Source organism: Melanerpes formicivorus, unplaced genomic scaffold (assembly GCF_026170545.1).
Source record: "Melanerpes formicivorus ecotype bairdi unplaced genomic scaffold, bMelFor1.0.p_v2 SCAF_35, whole genome shotgun sequence".
NCBI lineage: Eukaryota > Metazoa > Chordata > Aves > Piciformes > Picidae > Melanerpes > Melanerpes formicivorus.
Window position 1 is genome coordinate 7,254,359 of NW_027142387.1, and position 12,209 is coordinate 7,266,567.

The 12,209-nt window shown below is 42.1% G+C and overlaps 1 protein-coding gene across 13 annotated transcripts in view; it reads left to right on the plus strand.

The window, feature by feature from the left end:
• DYNC1I1 (dynein cytoplasmic 1 intermediate chain 1) overlaps nucleotides 1-12,209 on the plus strand; it is a 203,899-nt gene that overhangs the window by 36,782 nt on the left and 154,908 nt on the right. For 7 of the 13 annotated variants that reach the window (XM_068157059.1, XM_068157058.1, XM_068157057.1 and 4 more), the window contains 3 exons: nucleotides 2,370-2,447; nucleotides 7,922-7,981; nucleotides 11,793-11,908. In XM_068157059.1, the coding sequence (XP_068013160.1) occupies nucleotides 2,370-2,447; nucleotides 7,922-7,981; nucleotides 11,793-11,908 (254 nt within the window). The remainder of the gene's footprint in view (nucleotides 1-2,369; nucleotides 2,448-7,921; nucleotides 7,982-11,792; nucleotides 11,909-12,209) is intronic. The other 6 variants (XM_068157061.1, XM_068157065.1, XM_068157063.1 and 3 more) reach the window with 2 other exon arrangements.

Here is a 12,209-nt window from a genome sequence, read left to right on the forward strand (position 1 = left end):
AGCAGCCTATCTATACACACAGAGGTTTTTAAACATCAACAACAGTTTCTTAATTCAGATTTTTCTGATTAATCAATAGCAAAGTAGGAGCTTTGGAGAAACTGGCACAGCAAAGTAGTTAGAACTCTTTAAAATTGAATAACTAAGTCACTGCAGCCTTAAATTACATGGTAGATTACATATTGAAATTGCAGATAATACTGGGCTGTAATTTAGTGCCAATATTTGTAAATGTGTTGAAAAAAAGACATTCAAGCACATCTGAGGTGCTGTATTCTGCTGATTTAAAATAGATCTCATGTTCACAGTTGTATCCAATACTTTTAAGAGGGCAAATGTAGAGTCTTGCATCTGGGAAAGATCTACCCCTGTACCAGTACAGGCTGGGTACTGACCTGTTGGAGAGCAGCTCTGGGGAAAAGGACCTGGGGATCCTGATGGACAGAAGGATGACCATGAGCCAGCAAGGTGTCCTTGTGGCCAAGAAATCAATGGAATCCTGGGGTGTATGGTTAGTTGTATGGGGTTGTGGTTAGTAGGTCAAGAGGGAATTGTGGCCTTCCAGTATCTGAAGGGGGCCTACAGGAAGGCTGGGGAGGGACTTCTCAGGATATCAGGTAGTGATAGGACTAGGGGGAATGGAATGAAGCTGGAGGTGGGGAGATTCAGGCTGGATGTGAGGAGGAGGTTCTTCACCATGAGAGTGGTGAAACCCTGGAATGGGTTGTCCAGGGAGGTGGTTGAGGCCCCGTCCCTGGGGGTGTTTAAGAGCAGGCTGGATGAGGCTCTGGCCAGGCTGATCTAGTGTGGGGTGTCCCTGCCCATGGCAGGGGGGTTGGAACTAGATGATCCTTGTGGTCCCTTCCAACCCTGAATGATACTATGATACTATGATGCTATGATTCTCCTTCCCCTCTACTCAGCCCTGGTGAGGCCACATCTTGAATATTGTGTCCAGTTCTGGGCCCCTCAGTTCAAGAAGGACCTCAAAGAACTGCTTGAGAGAGTCCAGCACAGAGCCACAAAGATGCTGAAGGCAGTGGAACATTTTCCTGCTGAGGACAGGCTGAGTGAGCTGGGGCTCTCTAGCTTGGAGAAGAGGAGCTTGAGGGGTGCCCTCATTCATGTTTATAAAGCTGCAAAGGGCAGTGTTAGGACAGAGCTAGGCTCTGCCCAGTGATGTCCAGTGATAGGACAAGCACCAATGGGTGCAAGCTGGAGCAGAGGAGGTTCCATGGGAACAGAAGGAAAAACCTTTTCACTGTGAAGGTGCCAGAGCCCTAGAGCAGGCTGCCCAGAGAGTCGTCTGTGGAGTCGTCTTCTCTGGAGTCATTCAAAACTTGCCTGGATGCCTTCCTGTGTGACCTGCCCTAGGTGATCCTGCTCTGGCAGGGGGGTTGGACTGGATGATCTCTGGAGGTCCCTTCCAACCCCTACCATTTTGTGATTCTGTGACAAACTGCTTGGAGCCTGGTTTTCATTGTTTCACCCATGTGCAGGTGCACAATTCTTAATGTTAGCAATTTTGCATCTTTAGGAAACTGCAATCCAGGCCTGTATTTGAAGCATGGGGCTCCTCTGCACTAAAGGAAAAACCCCAAATCCTGTAATTCTTTGCAATTTGAGGCTTTTTGAGCTGCCTTTTTTTTTCCCCCGATTCACTTCTTTTGGTAGTTGTATTTGAAGTTAGAAGAAAGCAAGAAGCAAACTGTGCCTTGCAGACTTTCAAGTAGCTCTTCTGTCACTGCAGACAACCTTTTGTCTCCTCATCAGCTGCTAGCAGGGAGATGAAAGGGGGAACACAGGATCACATAACCAAGAGTGGCTGAGGTGGAATGGCACCTCTGGAGGTCATCTAATTGACCCTCCCTGCTCACAGCAGCATCACCTAGAGTAGGTTGCTTGGTCTGTCCAGTTGGGTTTTGAGTATCTGAAAGGTTGGAGACTCCACAAACTACCTGGCCAACTGGTTTGAGTGTTTGACCACCCTCACAGTAAGGAAGACCTTTCTTATGTTTGAGAGGAATTTCCATGTCTCAGTTTGTGTCCATTATCTCTTGTCCTGTCACTGGGCACCAGCTAGAAGAATTTGGTTTCATCTTCTTTATTCACCTTCTCAAGTCACCCATCCAAGTTAGTTTTGCTATTTTCCTCAGATTTTCTGTGGAGCCTGAGTTGCGTGGTCAGAACTGCCGCATGGAGCAGTCTCCTGTCTTTCTGTTCCTGTGCAGAGGGCTCATGGTGACATGCTTCATTGCCAGAGCACATCATTTAGGGAAAGATAGTATAAATACTCATGGTCATGTTAAGACTCCCTGCTACCCCAGATGAAAAAAAAATGAAACTAGTAATTTCTTTCTAACATTCAGATCATTTTGGAAGCTTTACCTTGGTAAGCAAAGTTGCTGTGAGACTTCACATGCTGTGGATGATTCTGTATGTTGTGGGTGAGTCTCTCCTTCAATTCTTATCTCTCAGTTTAGTAACAATCTCTGCTCTGCTTAATGGGATTGGCCTTTGATCTCTGCAAACCTCAGCCCAGCTTAATCTGTGGAGTCGTGGCACCCTCCTTCACTGCATTTTAGGGTTATGAGGGCACAGCTATTTCCCACACAAAGGGTCATTTTAGGACATTGCTGGTGCTGCAAGGGAAGATGCTGGGCTTGAGACCTGTCAGGTCTAATGGGGTTTTATTAGGGACACATATGGATATCTGACTTCAGCAGAGACCTTGGGACTCATTACACTGTCAGTACAGTTTTCTCCTGTCTGGAAAGCACAAGCTCTTGGTGACAGCAGATGCCAGAATATGGTGCTTTGCATTCCTCACAGTTCTGCTTGAAGGTGTGATTTGCAATGCTTCAAAGAGATTTCTACCCTGCAAGAAGCCCCTTGGGAAAGCAGGGTTAGCTGTCATTTCTGGGAGCAGCCTTTTTCCAAAGCATAGCTTTTCAGGCCTGGTTGCTCTTGACTTGGGAAGGAAGAGTGGAGGGAGCAAAGAAGTCACACAGAACATGTTCTGCAGCTACTGCAACAGATGAGGGAGGATTTTATTTTAGCTTCAGGGAAGCAGAGTCAGAACTAAGCTGCCAGCATGCTGCACACTGGTTGAATGAAATGTGTTGGACTTACCAGAGAGTTGGCACTTAGCAGAGCCTAATTGTACTGCAATTTGGCCACGATTCCAGATATTAAACATAATTTTGTGATGCTGATTGAATAAGTGTATGTATTTGCAGCCGTGCCTTACATCATATACTGTCACTAGGGCCAGACCCAAAGTTGCTTAAATCAGCTGAGAAGTTCTCAAGGGTTCCAGACAGTTTTAGATGACAGACTCCATGCTTCATTAATGCATTCTGAGGTTGGGAGCTTTCCAAAAGAGTTTAAATATTGTATTTTATTTTTAGTTTATTTATTTCAGGCTTTTTTCCCATGTTTTTAATCTACATAATTGACACTATGCAATCAGAATAAAATCTTCTGGAGGTAAGGTTCCACAGGGCATCATAACAGATGGCAGAGGGCCTGGTTTTCAGTGGTAATAATAAATACAGGACAGGGAATTTTTCTGGTCAAATTCTTTTCAACTCTGACCTTACGTTTTCTTCTTTTTCTTACTAGGTCTCTTCTCTGTAGTATCAGGTGATAGAATGAGAGGAAATGGCCTGAAATTGTGCCAGGGGAGGTTTAGCTTGGAAGTGGGAAAAATTTCTTTTCTGACAGAGTGGTCAGGGATTGGAACAGGCTTCCTGGGAAGGTGGTGGGGTGGCTATCCCTGGTGGTGTTTGAGAAGCATGTGGACATGGCACTTTGGGACATAGTCTTAGGCTCATGATCAAACTTGATGATCTTAGAGGTCTTTTCCAACTGAAACAATTCAATTCTGTGATTTTGCAATGGTCTCTGTCCTCTTAGAACTGTGTTCTGAATATCTTCCTGGTGCCATGGGCATGAATTCAGAATAGGAAAATGTACCAGTTAGCTTTGCCATCCAATTCTTTAATAAATGTCCTGCATCTGGGCTTCTTCCTCCTGGTGGTTTCTATCTGCAGGTTATTCCTGCTCATGGATTGTATCGAATTCACCTGGTGCTTTTTCAGCACTAAGAGCTGAAATAACACTCTCATTGATACTGTCCTAAATGCAGGAAGGAAAATTACTGAGCTCACAAGACAGAGGAAAACCAGCATACTAAAATATGTCTGTCTAGGGGAAGAGAGTGAAAGCCTATCAGTTTATAAGAGAGGTAATAATACTCGTGCCTTGTCTACTTAGTGCAAGGTCTAAAACCCCCTCATTCCCTTCATTCTGCTTTAGCTCAATCTGTTATTTGATAATAGTTCCAGCAATCAGCCAAGGGCAGCCATTGTGTGCTGAACATGTAAGAGGAAGATTGATGGCAGGGCTATTGTTCACCACTATGTGGGAGCCTGATACAACAAGCAGCTTTTACACAGTGTTGGGTAGTTATGATTAAAAATAATGTCTGTGCTGTTGGGGTGGTGTTTGGGGTGGTGGGAACGGGTGGATCTGGCTTAGTCCTGGCTCTGCTGCTCATGCTCAATGAGTTTCCAGGGACCTTTCCCATGCTGTGTGCACTCACTTCACCTGCTGGAAGAGCTCAGATGGCCTGCAGGAGGTTTGTGGAAGGACTGGTTAATATAATGCTCATCTCTTGTCCCCATAAAAATTTTCAGGTAAAGTGTTTTGTGTCTCCTATGTAGATCTGCACCAAAATCCACTGAATCCATTTAGGGGGACTTTCACCAACCTGAGCTCTATGAAATATTCCCTGCATCCCTGACCTATCAGTCAATCAGTTCTAGGTTATGTACATCTCTTCAGGGGCTGTAACACTGCTCCCTTTGCCCATGTCTTCGGATGACTAAAAGTCCCAAAGCTAATTTCACTCTTCTTGTATGAAGAAGAAAGGAAAAAAAAGAACAGAACCAAATATTTTTCTTCATGAAGAAATCTCTGGACTTCTGGCAGTAGATCAGAGAAAGACTGGCAGCACTTTTTTACTGAGATCCAATGGCATTTCACAATCCCCACTAAGAACTGTCCACAGCAGAACAAGCAGAGATGTGTTATTCACCCAAAAAATCAAGGAATGTCATATGCAATGTCTGCTCATCACAAAGAGATTAGCTTTAATTTCCTGGTCTGGAGGACAGAATGAGCTATTCAACATCATTTTTGAGTTGCTGATCCTCAATTCTTTTTCAATGTTATTACCATGGAAACTGGCTAAATTGCAGGTCCAGATGACATCTTGGCTGTACACTCACTTTCATTTTGATCTTCAGACATTCTTCAGGTGTCAGAAAGAGGCAAAGGACAAATCAATATTGTTCCTTGAAACATGTAGTCACTCTCTGTGCTCTCTCCCCTGCATCAAGCCAGTGTAGTCACTTCTGTAGTCAGTTCTGTGCTTCTTAGAGCTAGGGACTTGAAAGCTGAAGATCTGTTACCTGCTATAAAAATTCTCAGCCAAGATGGAGAGGACAGAATAGCAGATTGCTTCTTTATCTATCTTTTAAACCTTTGCAAGTGGTAACAGAGTGATACAGAGAGAACAATCATCATTTGGAGCACAAATTTAGCACTAAAATCCTTTAAAAGAGGTGTAATCAGGGGTCAGGCAGTATTGGTATTAAAAGTACTTAGCCATGTCCATAATGGCTAAGTCTTTGTGTCAGAATCCAGATAATGAAGTACTTAAAGGAAGAACAGATCTCCATTACATGCATGGTGTGAAAGTAACAAGTGATGGTCTAAATCATCAGTGTTGCTGTTGTCATATTGGGGGATTTGAGTGCTGTCTTGAGTGTCTGAGATCTCTAAATTTGTTTTGTTTGGGTATTTAGCTGGCTACTGGGTAAATGTTGCAGAGTCTTGCTTTGATCAGATGATGATGGAGATTTTTCTAATGGAATAATCCTGGTCCCTTGGGAAATTTTGTAGGTCTGAAAGTGGATGGGGAGGGAAGTGGAAGTGAAATGAGTCATGTATGCTTTCTTTCAAATGTTTGGAAAGCCTGGATGTGCACCTGTAAGTAGCCCCCGTGATGAGAAACTGGCATTTACATAGCCAGTCTTAATGGTTACAGACTTTGTACATGCTACAGACCTTGGTGACATGACAAGAGGAATTTTCATACAGGTGGTGTTTGTACTAGAAGATCTGTAATGCATTAGTCACTGATGCCTTTGCCTTGCATCAGGCACCCAGAGCGTTATGTCCACTTTCCACTGTGCTTCAGCTAGTCAGGTTACAAGGCAAAAAATCTGTTCTTTATGACTGTATTATTTTGTCTCTGACCCAGTTTCATCCTGGAGAAGCTTTTCTGTATCACTATGAAGTTTTTCCTGCCAAAACACAGCACTGTGGATCATAAGAAGCTGAGAAGAACAAGTGCCCTTACGTTGCATGGGAAAGCACCTTCATGTTGCAATTCCTCATTCTCTTTGTACGTGCAGAGTGCTGAGATTGATTCTCTTTCACTCTTGACATGACAGAGTGCAGTACCTGCCTTTGTCTGTGTCTCCAGAGAGTGAGTTAACACTGGGAATAGGGTGGGTGAGTTTTCAAGCGCAGGAGGTAGCATAATTATATGGCTTTAAGAGATCTATTTCTAACCTAATTCAATAACTTGTTGTTTTGTCTGAATGAGTCACTGGCAGAGGTTGTATTGTTCCAGAAAGGCTGGTGTAAAGCGAGCGTGGAGGGTTACACACCTGATTTTGGCAGAAGCTGCTAACGTTCTGCTCTCTGTATCCTCAGACTTTGTATTCAGGAGAAATGAGGGGAGTTTTGAACTTTGAGGACCATCATTGTCCAAAGTGTCTGCATGACTTGGTGCTGTAGTGAAGGAGCACTTTGCTTTTAGCCTCTGCTAGTGAGAGCAGTGAATAATCTGGTGCTCATACTGCAGCAAAGTGCTGAAGAGCTAAACTTATTTTCCTAATTCTGTCATGGATTCTGGCAGTTTTCTTGCATATGAGATGCGGCTTCTCAAGGGAGAAAAAAATAAATCAAGAGCCAAGGGAATGAGTGGGCACTTTGGAAACCCTTGGCCTCAATATGTCAGGTTTTGTATTTCTAATCTGGGTGGTTTTAAGTATTTCACTCTAGAAAGGCCATGAGGGTTTGCGAAGAGTTTTAGAGATGGTAGCATGACAAGTTGCAATACAAGCAACAACATCTTCACAGGCACCGCACCTCTGGAGCATTCCATGCATTGGTGAGAGTCCCATGTGACAGCAGTCCCGTAAGAGACTGTCAGAGACCTGATTTGCCCTGATGTATCTCTCTCCTCTCCTCCAGAAGTTTTCTCTGGAGGAAAAGAAGAAGAGTGTATTTATTTATGTGTCTCAAATGGCCACAGAATATGTCAGAGCTGGTGTCAGTGTGCCATTTGTTGGCGCATGTACTGTGTGATGTTGGTGCCCAGAGCACTGTACTTTACAGGATGGCTTGCTGTTAGTCTGAGGAATGTGAGTAGAGAGCAGTGGAGTTCATGGCAAGTGCTCAGCCCAACTTACTGTAAAAATATGATGACAATAAATGATGCCTGCAGATTTTACAGATTATTTTGAATGCATCAACCATAGTTAGAGCTAGAAATCTTTTAGAAAAAGAAAACCAAAGTTTTATTAACTGCTATCTGAAAGGAAGCCCAGCTTCTTCCCTTTGTTTACCAGTAATGGGTAACCTTAATAAGCTGCCTGCCCTGTCACAGTTTGACATGCAAACCTTGTTTGACATACTGTGGCTGTCCCTTGCATTTAGAGGTTGAATGTACTACATAGAGCATGTAACTAATGAGATGGGGTTTTGTTCATCCTTTCAGTTAATTCTGTGTGTTCTTTTTTTCCCCCTCCCCTTTGTGCTGCACGGCTGATTACCACCCTAGGACCTTGCAATGGGATACAGACCCCTCAGTGCTACAGCTCCAGTCTGACTCTGAACTTGGGTATATGTCAGCTCTTTTTGTTATTTATTTATTTATCATTTCTTTGCCAGAATTATGTTGAAAATGCTTCCCAGCTGAGCTGGTTTGATGTGATTTTCATTTGCTTTGTTGGCTCCAAAAGACCATAATTTAAGTTTCCTTTTTTCAGTTGCATCAATAAGAAGCTTCATCAAAGCCAGCTTTCTGGAAATAAAACAAGTATTTAAAGAAGCTTGTGAAAAGATAAGCTGCTGTTTCTGTTGCCTGAAATGCAATACCAATAACTATTTCATTACAGATGAAATGTTATTATTGTGGCACTTAAAATGTGCATGTACAGTTACATTGGTCTTGTTTGTCCCTGTTGATTCAGACTTTGCTCTGAATCATTTGTAAGTTACTTCTTCCTCCCTTCCTTCCTGTCTGCCATAGTTATGCTGTTTCTACATGTAGTTTCCTCAGGAGCTCTGTATGAGTGCTTATAATTGTGCACACAATCATAGTGTAAGAGTAATTGCCATCTGAGCTGAGCTCAGGCCAATCAAGAATTTTTAAAATTCTACTACAGCTAAAAATTAAGTTTGGGATGGCATTCCCTTATCCCAAGCATCTGAAATGCCTGCCTGCAGAAAGAGTTAGGATAAACTGTTTCTTTAGAAAGGATAGGTAGCAGTTCTTCAGGTGCTTCAGAACTTGAGTCATAGACAAGGTCAAATCTTTATGTTGAAGAAACTGCTCTATGAAGTCATGGGCTTGCCTGTCTGAGTCTTCAGGCAAGTAACTTATGGTTTATACTAGTTTGTGTAAAATTCATTCAACATTCTATAAGAAAAGCAAAAATTTCCCTGTAACTGCTGAGTGACTGTTCCCAGCTGCAGCTAGGGCTACTAGGACTATTCACAGGAAAGACCAGACAGAGTAGAAAGTATCCAGAGAGCTTTCTGAACAGTTTCTTCACATCCAGAAGTTCTAGGTTTGTAATTTTCACTACAGGTAGATCCAGCTTTTACTATGTTACCTGGACAACATCAAAAAGGTTTGAGTTTTTGAGATGTTTTATGTAAAGAAACTTTTTAGCTGCTCTTTCCCAGAAGTTTGGGTTAAAAGATGAACACTCCCAGTAGCAAGGTTCCTCAGATGACTGTGCAAGGCAAGTTCCTTTATTTGACTCATGGAAACATAACCCTGAGTATAGCCACAAGACTTCCAGTGGCTGGTGCAAAGACAGAAAAGAAGTAAATCCATGAGATATAATCTGTAATGGAAGTCCTACCCCTTTTGAAGGAAAATGGTCTTCAAAACCAAGGCAGACACAAATTATGTGTGTAGCAAAACACTTTGAGCTTATATGTCTTCCTTCTGGCCCCTACAGAGAGAAGAATCATTTTTTAATGCACAGACTTTAGTTATTGTCATCCTAACAGCATCCCATAGGCAGTTTTGAAAGGAATCTTTCAAAGCTTACATGCTCACTAAAATGGATATCCAACACACTGTAAAGGATAAGAATTATGAGCACTTCAGATGAAAATGGGGGTGGCAAAGCAACAGACAGCTTAGTGCTGCCCCCAAAAGAACTAAAGACTAGAACATTGCAGTGTATATTGGGTAGAATCCAGATACTGAAAGGATGCTCCAGGTGTCCCTGGGATGCTTGGGACCAAGAGCTAGGCCAACTTTTAGTTACCAAGATCCATTGAGGTTGCTTAAGAAAGGCAGAAAAGAACTGAGAGACCCCATTCCTCTTGAAAAAAGAGCTCCCTATCTTCACCAGTAATTACCTGGATATGAGTGACACTAGACACTTGTACAGCCACCAGTAATTCCTGAATTAGAAATATTTTAGGTGAAAAATTCCACATATTCTCCCAGCACAGCACTCTGGGATGTAGCTTTCTTCTTGGTTAAGAGTCCACAAAGAGGTTAACCCAACTAGCAGCTCTCCATGGGGACTGGTGTTCCCCATCCTCATGTGAAACTGTTGTTAGAATTAGGTGAAGTTCTAGTTAGGCCCAGATGAGACACATTGTTAATTAGAGCTTACACTTAACCATGAGCACTGTCAAGAAGCTCTTTCAATGCAAAAGGCTTAAGAGTCTGAGTCAACGGAACTAGTAGCCTGAGGCATCAGGGGCCTGGTTACATAGGAATGTCTGACTAACCAACCAGGCAACAGAGCTTGCAGATGTGGTGCTGAAGAAGGGAAAAAGCCCACACAAGATTTCCAGGGGTGAGATATTTATTCAAGCTTGAATTCATACATACCTAAAGCTACACAATGTAAAGCTACCAAAACTTTCATTAGCTGATGTCTATCACAAGCTGTAGATGTTTTTTCTGCCCCCAGTAATGATGTAAAGTTTTTCTTTACGGTTTTCAGACAGTCACAGCTTTTTGTTCATATTGGCAAAGTCACAGATGGTTGTAAGAGGGAAGACTTGCTATTTTTCCCCCTCTTTGAAAAAGAAGAAAGACTCAGAGCTGTAACAACTATTTCTGCTCTAGTGGTTTTTGTTACATGATATGGCTGATTCATACTGATTACCTGCTGAATCTAATTGCATTCAGCTTAATAACAACTCAGCCAGTGAGAGAGATTAGAAAAATATATAGCTGATGTAGCATTAACTAGCTGAAAGGTTCAGTAGGTGTCAACCAATAATGACAATTTCCTTTTGAGATTCCTATTACCTTGCAGCTGTCAATCGTAATTGAATACCTAAACCATTGTAAATGAATTAGATCCAAACCCCCTTTGACCTCTGTTCCTCTGTCAATCTAGAAAATGGAGAGGATATGAATAATGTGTATGAATCTTCTGCTTTTCCAAATTGCTCTCTCTCTAATGACATGGCAGCTCAGGAACATGGTGCCCATTCCATTTATATCCCAAAAATGTATAAGCATGGTTGTGCTGGTTGATCTAGACAACTGGACTTCATTTAGCTCATTTGTTTATTATCTGCATATTCTTTTCTCTACTGAAAGTTGGTTGTTTGTTTTTTTCCATTAAAACGCTTGCAAGTAACTGCTTGGTTTTTCCCCTCCCCACAGACAATCAAATAATATTCAAGAAATAAATTGATCCTCCCTCCCACATTGTTGAGTGAACTGTGTATGACTAGAAGTGTTTGTGATTATATTCAGCTGTCTCTTCTTTGCCCTTTTCTCTCAGTTAGTTGTCTTTGGTGATTTATTTCCATGATTTGTTTAAATAAATGGAATTGCTAGAAAAGAAGGCTATATCTGCCTTGTTCCAGCTGTGTGTCAGAGTTCCCCTTGCATTAGGACTCTACTAATCATAAACCTACTTCAGCTGTACTACTAATGACTGCTGTAGAAAACAGGATCTCCACCTTCATGGAAATTACCCACCTTGCCAATTAAAACCTCTATTATTGCTCTTAGGCGAACATTTGACACTTCTAATCCAGCCTGGTTTACGCCCTCCGAGCCCATCCCACTATTGTGTATGTCAGGCCAAGGATTAACTCTTTTGAGCAGGCAGAACATTGCAGTAATGATGGTACAAAAGATGATTTAGCTGCCTGTTACAAGGGGCACAAGCAGGTCATTTCTCCCATTTTCAGTCCCTCTCAGCAGCATGATCTAGAGGTTCAGTAACTCTTCTTTATTATGGCAAATGGTTCCCAGGTTAATTTTCTTCCTTGCAACTGGGTACTTCCCATGCAGAGTGTGTCGTGTTTCATCTTGGCTAAAACTGAAGTGTGGCTGTTTATTTTTTTTAATCCTGCTCATCCAAGCAAATTGTTCCTGCTGCTGGTTGCCATTTGACATGACTAACCTTCTGATGTCATGTATTCCATCTTAGACGCAGACTGCACAAACTAGGGGTGTCAAAGATCACCCAGGTTGATTTCTTACCTCGGGAGGTGGTATCATACTCCAAGGAGACGCAGACGCCTCTTGCCACGCATCAATCTGAAGGTAAGATGGTTTTGCTGTTTGGTTTGACATTAAGCATTCAAGAATGTTAAAAAAAAAAAAAAGAGTAAATCATAATATAGCTATTTATTGCACATTTTCTGCAAGTCAGGCATTGTTCATATGATTAATGGCTGTGCTGGTGAGAATAATTAGAATAATGGCTCGAAATTTAGGTGGGACCAAAGTACTTCTGCCTTACAACAGGCTGTGCTCAGATAACAGTTTAATGAGAACATGTTTTCAAATAAATCATTATGAATATCATTAGAATAGTGCTTTAGTCTGTTTTTCTTGCTTTCTC